General features: G+C 59.7%; 1 protein-coding gene across 1 annotated transcript; it reads left to right on the forward strand.

Annotated features, from left to right (window-relative positions):
* Positions 1–550: 550 nt before the first annotated feature.
* BESB_022690 (uncharacterized protein) lies at positions 551–7464 on the forward strand (the record flags this gene model as incomplete). The annotated part of the gene is made up of 4 exons (XM_029360971.1): positions 551–5634; positions 6075–6181; positions 6755–7038; positions 7342–7464. 4 exons carry the CDS (start codon positions 551–553, stop codon positions 7462–7464), a joined length of 5598 nt encoding a protein of 1865 aa, XP_029215786.1.
* Positions 7465–7973: the final 509 nt, after the last annotated feature.

Raw genomic sequence — 7973 nt, forward strand, 5'->3', positions numbered from 1 at the left:
GGGGACTTGCCGAGTCACACAAAGGCAGCAGTCTCACAGATTAGGGCATAATTTCGTGGTTGAGTTGGGTTTTTTCCGTGCCGGTACGGCGGCACCGCCCACGCTGCAGTGCAGGCGCTCTCGCGTATTTTTCGCACAGGCATAAAGGAGCTCATGAAGCTCGAGGAATTGGCTTTATTCAGAGAGGAGTGCATTGCTTGACTCTGGAGTTCACGGGCTCGCTACGGGAAGCAGGTGCCGCGGCCGTCAACCTTCAAAGCCCGACGGATCTAAGACTTGCATAGCGCACACTTTAATGGCGTGCCAGTCGCCTATCTTGTAGGCCCTCCAGTCTTTTATCGCTCTGTGTTTTAATCATCGTGTGCGTCTGACTCGTCGAACCAAGCGTGTGCAGTGGTGCCCTCGTGGCGGTGGTGGCGTCGGCTGGGGTTGCAGCAAGCGTTGCGCCGTGCGCACTGAAGCATCGCCCGTCACCATCAGCTTTCGAAGGACGCGATCCGAGGCGCTTCTCGAGCCGGTCTGAATCGCCATTACCGCGCGTCACCTTACGATGACGGTGGCTGGAGGCGAAGTGGACAGTTGCAAGCCGCGCGTACCCCACAGACTCGACGGAGCGACGGGAAATGTCTACGAAGATAAATCGGTTGGTGACGGTGGAGAGACTACGATGCTGCCGCTTCAAAGGGTGACCGACCGAGACTCCGCTGCAGCCTCAGAGGTGTGCGACACAAGGCTAAACGCGGCGGCAGGCGCTGCGGCGTCCGCGGAGACCTCCTCACCGCCAGATGGCAAACTCAACCGAGATGACGACCTCTGCTGGGCGGCGCGCGAGGCTAGGGCCCAGACAGCTCCTGTTTTTTCGAGTGTCTCTGCGAACCGTCCTACTCTGGATCCGCTGGTGAAGCCAGAAGACCACGATCAGGTGCCTCCGATGGCGCTATGGAAGGGCAGCTTGCCCTCGGCGAAGATCGCCCAAGGGTTCGCGCACTCCCCGCCCACGCCACGCACCCCTACGCTAGGAGGCGGCGCTGCTGCCGCGAGCCATGGCTTAGCAGAATGCAAAGCGGGAGATGACCCATTCCGCGGCTCCTGTGGCGCGGGCCCCGCTGCGGCGCTCGCAGCCGACGCCGCGGAAAAACAAAACAATGGCGGCAAGGCAGCAGTGGCTGCTCTAGACCCGCAGATGGATGTGCAGTGCGCAGAGGCTCGAGCCGACGAGGCGGAACTAATAGAGGTCCAGAAAGCCATCAGCGAGAGTGAGAAGGGCGTTTTCTCCGCGTGCGAACTGAAAGACTCCGCGTCGTGCATTTCGACTCTCGAGGGCGGCTCCAGTCGCCGTGTAGACGAAGGCCGCGCCAAGACTGTCGTTGCTGAGCGCCTGCAGCTGCCCAGCCACGACGAAGCCCGGAATCTGGGGAAACTCGGGAAGGAGCTCGGACTGGAGGGTGGCGACACGACTAGAGCGAGTGAAACGACTGTTGAGCGTGATGGTGCGATTGCACTGCGGAGAGACATTTTGAAGGCATGCAGTGTGCATGATGAGGAACCACCTGGTGAGGTGTTCTGCCAGGCGAGCTCCATGCCCCTTTCCGCGCCGCTATATGTCTCCATCGCTTCCGCGATTTCGAATCTGAAGAAGCTTTCCACTGTTCCTAAGCCGCCACCGCTCGTCCGCGATTTCGTCCGACATGTGTTCAGAGCTCAGCTGGATCAAGAGAATCAGCTCCTATTGCAGGTATTCGTCGACGCTCTACCACGCTTGGAAACTGAACTTCAGCAAACCGACACGGCGGCGCCAGGGAGTGAGGCAGGTGTTTGGGGGTTGCCAGCAGCGTCTACGAACAAGACGAAAAGTTTGTCTCTACAACGCGTCCACGGAGATAAGGAATACGGAGGAAGGCGTACGTGCAAAGATGTTTCTTGCACCACTGAGACATGTCGGGCGTGCGGCATCCAGTCGCTTGCTATGTTCAAAGAGCGGGAGAAAGCGGGACACCTTGCCTTGCAGCTGAAGCACTACATGCTGTCCATTGTATCGCACATACAGCAGCGCGCAGAAGACGGAGCGTTGTCCTTCCACTCGCCGGGGGCAGCGCCTACTACCGACCCCACTGCGGACTCGCTGGCAAAGCAGAGTCCTTCAGCCATTTTTGGATTTCATAAGAGGCAACTGTATGGAGCGGAGATCTCGCTCGTATCGGCCGATCATCTGATGAAAATGGATGATATGGGCGACTCTGGAACCAGTGCTAAGGCAGCGGCAGCTGTTCATCACGCTGAAGGAGTCGGCGGACGCCGCGACGAAGGGTTCGTTTCAGTTGAATCTAAGGCGACGCTGTCTGGTGCGGACGTGGCACTTTCAGCGCAGGGAAAAGGAAGTGACAGCCAAGAGAGTCTGCTTGGAAGCACGAGCGATGCAGAGGCTGCGGCGCTCGTAGAGCTTACAAGCCAAGAGGAGGTCGACACGAAGTTGCCGTCCACGGGCGTCCCTTCAGGTAGCGAGGAACCGAAACTCCTGGTAGGCTGGCTTCTCGGCGCCGAGGAAGAGGTTCTTCGGGGTTTGCCAGCATGCATGGTTAACTATCTCCTCGTGCTAACTGACATGCTTGTTCTGTTGTGCATCGATCCTGCCGTCCTCGCGGCGACTGCGGCGGCGCATGTCGGAAAGCTTCTTGTCAAGGACGAGAGCTGCGGACTAGATGCAGCATGCTCCACCGCAGACGCGTGCGGCACGACTGAGGCGGCGAAGAGGCAGTGCGGCCTGAACACAGAAGGCGGAGGACAGTGTGCGGACGCAGAGCGAGAGTCGAATGCGACAGCCGGCGATGAGGCTACGGGTCGGGTGCCATCGCAGCCAACTCCCAATGGAACGCTACCTGACGCCACTGTCCTCCTGGCTTCCGCTGAGTATGAGGGGAAAGCCACGATGATTCGGGCGGCAAACGCTGTGCTTTCCGTCGCCTTGGAGCTGGCCACGCAGAGCGCATACAGGAACTTGGGGGAGCTGTGGCAACTGTGCAGCGAAGAGGCCCGCGCGCCCCCCAGCGGTGACTGCGACGGGCACCTGCTGCTGCTGGAGCGTGCGCATGGAGGGTACAGGTGCCAGGCTTCGGAGGCCGAGCGACAGGGTGACGCTGTTGCCGCAAGTAAAGAGTTCGCGCGGCGCCTTGCCGAGCAACTTGCTGCGGGCGGTCGGCGCGCGTCCGGCTCTGAGGGCTGCGACGCTGCGTTGAGAACTGGAGATAAGGCCCTTCTCGCTGAGTCGCGATCTCCTGACGGCGCCACCGAGGCACAGCAAAATGCGTCTATGGACGGCGAACCCATTCTCTTTCTCGCCCCGCTGTACACGAGTATGCTGCCGTCGTACCTGACCAGCGGCGGCAGACTGGAGGAGGACGCGACGGCAAAACCGTCCAATTGGCTCTCTGAGAGAGCGGGCGAGGAGGAGCTGCACGGAGGCAGCGCCCAGGCTGCCCATCTCGATCGCTTCTCGTTCAGCTCAAGTAAAACTGGCAGCCAGGATTGGCACCGTGACTCTCCCGGCGATCTTAGCTCGTCGTGTGTGGAAGACTGTTCTCGGAGGCAGGCGGCTGAGCTTGGCGGGCGACGGTATGGCGTGGCGGAACATGGAGGCGCGGGTGTCGGGGATAGCGAATTCGCAGTGCCGTTCAGCAGGGGAAAGGTTACGTTCGGAACGGGAGAAAGCGCCGGTAGCCGGCACGGTAGCGGCCAAGCCGACGACGATCTCGTGGGTCGACGTGGTGCTGCTCGGGAGGAGGTAGCGAGGGGTGGAGCGCGCGGCGGAGACGTTGGAGAGGCTGGCGGGCTAGCTGACGCGGATGCCAGCGCGTGGCTGGCCGCGGGCTCGTGGCGGCGAGGAGAAATACGGCATGGTTCATCTGCGAGACGAACTTGGTCTCAACCTTGCGTGCACTCTGCTGATGGCTGTGAAGACTGTAACGCAGTTAGGGAAGGAGGCGACGATGGCCAGGAACGTCGTCTGGGCGACGCAGACCCTCGACGAGGTCTTACTTACCAGACTGCAGCCTCTTATCGTGCACCGGGGACCTCGGAAGGGATCAGCGGTCGCGCTGCCCACCGGTCGCCAACACGATTCGGGGACGGCGCAGGCGCTGGGGCATTGCGCTCGGGCCTCGTAATGGGGGATCGCGGGGCAAGTCCGTTGTCGCCGCATTCGCTTCTCTCGACTGGCGGCTTCGGTGAGCCAGTTTCGTCGTGTGTTGATCTAGCAGATTCCAGTAACTCCAACAGCAGGATCCCGGGTTTAGGGAGCCGTTATCCTTGCAGCCAGGCCGCCACTCGCCGAGGACTGGGCACGCTCCGGTCGAAGGACGCTTTGGGTCATCAACAGGCAGGAGGGTTCAAGACAATCCCTGGAGACGCCCGCACTTCCCAGCGCGCTAACGGGGGGCAGACTCCTAGGGAACACCACGGATCTGTGGTCGCAGTTCACAGTACAGCGGGGAAAAAGGTGCTCACGCCGACAGCGCACTGCCGCACGCAGAGTGGGACAGGAGTTTCTCCAGGATCACGCCAGCTTGCCAAGACAGAGGGCGGCGGAAGCAAGGGAGGTGCTGTCCCACAAGATCACGGTGAAAGCGACACGTTTCACGATACCCGGCGTCCGATGCGAGGCGTTTATTTCGACAAGACACAGAGATCCTGGATTGGATCGTTCTACGAAGATCGGCGTCAAATAAAAAAACGTTTCAAAATCGATACCTACGGGTTCTATGAAGCGCGCGCACTCGCTGTCGGCGTCCGCATGACATACGAGCGCCGGATTCGCAGCAACGCAGATACACCCTCAGGTTCCTCTCCTGGACCCGGGACTGACTCCCCTGCATGCGTCGCCCGGACACCAACTGCAAGCCTGTCCACCCAACTGGAAGATGACGCCAGAGCGTTCGATGACACGCGGTCCTGCGTAAACCGCAGTAAGAAGGGTGTCCAAGGAAGCGGTCTTCCGCGACGCGCAGACGGAGAACTCAAGAAAGAGGAGAAGCGTAACTGCATCGCAGCCAGCCCGGACGGCGCGATCTGGCACGGGCAAAGTGGCCATACCTTACACGAAAGTGAGGACAGGCTTGGAGGGCTGGGCGCCGACAGACGAACAACAGCAGAGCTGCTTCGGGCTAGAGCTCCGTGGGTGGAAGGTGGCAAAGACTGCAGCAGGAAGGATGAGGACGACGGTGAGTCGGTCTGGAGGATGCGTGGCGGCGATGTGTGTGAGCAGTCGGCGGGAGCGGCGGGGAACGCTCGGGAAAGATTCTCTCCGTATCCAGGCGATCGAAAACGTGACCGCGACGAGGACGATGAGGGAGGTAGGGCGGCGCAAGCCCGGCGAAGGCAGGACAATGCCACCGCCCAGGGATCGTTTACATCGCTCCGGACGTCGTATAAAGCTGAGGAGCTTCTTGCCGCTTTTGGCGGTGCCCCCAAGAATGAAGCACATAGCTCTGGACGTGTTGATAGAGAGCCACGCCATGCCCTGGGTCAACAAGAAAGTGCACGAGCCAGGCATCAGGCAGGCATCGCAGATGGCGCTGCGTCGGGCTACACAGCGTCGGAACTTCGTCAGGGCAACGAGACTGCACATGGCGAGCTGTCTGGGTAGGGACAGGGGCTCGGCGGTGGTGGCTCGGTGGGTGCTGAGCAGATGGCGCACCGCCATCGGATGGCGGCGGGTTCGTGGAATCTGCCGCGTGCCCTATGACGCTGGCTTCCGTTAGAGTTGGCCGAATCGGGCTGTCGCGCACTTCCCTCTAATGGCTTTGCAGAAGGAGTTCACGGCTCGGGATCTGCTCTTGCGAAAAGTGGCGGGAGATTTCCGGAAATCTCCCTGCAAAGTTGCTTAACTGGCGAGGCACTTCAGCAGAGGCAGCTGCGACAGCAACAGCAGCTGGAGGAAGACCTGCAGCAGCTTGCCTATTTTCAAGGACAAGCGCAGTCGCTCGGCACATGGGGCGATGCCGCGTTGTTTGGTGCGCTATTCAGGGGTCCGGACGCCATTTTGCTTCGCGAGCATCGGTGAGTTGCATCCCATTCGTTAGATGGCTTGACGTGGAAATGGATTTGGGAGACCATTATGTTCGGACTCCTGCTGGAAGAGCCTTCAGTTATCTGTCGGAAGCAGATTCTGTCGATATTACCCGTAGTGGTAAAAGAAAGTCAAAGCTACAAAACATGAGCGCTTGTGTAGGAAATGGCGATAGCTCTGCAGGGGGCAAAACTTCCAGTAGCAGTTTGCAAGCGAGCCACCTGAGGCAAGGCTTGCAAGAAACACGCTTACTGCGCAAACTCGTATGATGGTAAAAGAGAGATGAAACGGTACTTCCCGATCTCGAAGCTGGGTGAACCGCAAGCGAGGCGGAAGGCTATCGCTGCCCGCCGTGAGGCTGAACAGCGGGAGCATGAATTGAAACGAAAGATGGCGGCTGCATCCTGCGGGGTTGGAAGAAGTAATGGCAGTCATTCACGGCAGAACGCCGGACTTGCTTCACCTCTCGGGGGAGGTTCGTCCCTCGGATCCACGTTCGCATTCCGTGATGGAGGCAATCCTCCGAGTGGCGGTGAGGACAGATGAGGCCCGGAAGACGTCGTTGCTTCGGGTTGGTAGGGGGGAAGTGGCTCGGTCCGTGGGCGGGCGCTCATCGCGCGCAGAAAGACAAGCTTCGCACATTGCCGTATGATTAAATGAGTCGGCTTTTCGACGGGCAGTCGCTGTCGTCAGCTCTCGGGGGAAGTGGGCTGCGAGATGGCGTGCACGGGGTTGGGATGAGAGCAGATGCAGTTCATGCACAGTACGATCAACACTGGCGACGGGTCAATGGAGACGAGGCATGGCACGGCGTAGGAGCGGCCCGAGGACCAGAAGACGTCGCTGGACAAGACGGCGAGTACTCTGCCGCAGATATCCGCAGGTCGCGTGGAGCTGCCTTGACTGATGAGCCATCGTTTGGGTTCGACGTTTACAACTCGAGAGAATCCAAGTCTGGGGAGAGTGAAGCACACAGAGTAAGTTGTAACTCGCCTCAAACCGACAGCCGCTGGTGTTGCACTGCAATCATATAAGGATGCCTGTGTTGCACATGGCTCAGTGTGTGTACGGTCGCTGCTGCTATTCCAGCTTGCGTACTTGAGTACTTCATGCATGACCGTCCACTGGCCGGAACGATCAATCATGCAGTAGGAGCGGTGTTGCCGGCAACTACCAGGATTTTCCTTCACGCGAGTCTCTCACGCGCGAACCAGTGGTGAGCGTAAGCAAGCGTTAAGCACGTGGCGCGGTTTTCTGCGGTCTTCCTGTTCACGGCTCAGAGGGGAGGGGGGGATCTCGAGACGCTGATGGGGAGTGCTCAGGATGAAGCGCTCAACGGGGGCGACTCGCTTGGATCTCTCCCTGCTGGTGGCGACGAGCCCAGAGGTGCCGTGAGCAATTGACGCCCCGTTCGTCTGCAGGTATCGCTCGCTCCGAGCTGACGTATGGGCGGCCAGGCTCCTGGACCTGACCGCAGCAAAACAGCAGGTCCTAATCCCGCGTGTTGGAAATAATGGCGTACTCAGCGTGATTAAAGTTGTTTAGAATCGTTGGGCGTGCGTTGTCCCCTCTTGATCGGGATGCGTGCGGCATTACGAGTTTTGTGTGACGAAGTCGGGAATCGAATGCACTACTCGCTGTCCGAGTGTCATTTTCGTGCTGTTGTTAGACGGTGATCTCAATCCGTGTTACCAGCGTTGTAGGGCTTCCACAGGTCTGCACCTTCTTCCTGGGGCATCATCACGCGGCAAGTGTAGCAATCGGCCCAGCAGCGCCCCAGGAGGGCCGCTAATGCAGTGTGCTTAGCTTTCGTGATTATTCAACCGCCAGTACGCGAGAATCAGCATACAACTCTCTACGCCGGTTCCGTCACACTGCCCGAACTGGGGGCAGCAAATCTAGAGGACATGAG

This window comes from Besnoitia besnoiti, chromosome XII (assembly GCF_002563875.1).
Source record: "Besnoitia besnoiti strain Bb-Ger1 chromosome XII, whole genome shotgun sequence".
Classification (NCBI taxonomy): domain Eukaryota; phylum Apicomplexa; class Conoidasida; order Eucoccidiorida; family Sarcocystidae; genus Besnoitia; species Besnoitia besnoiti.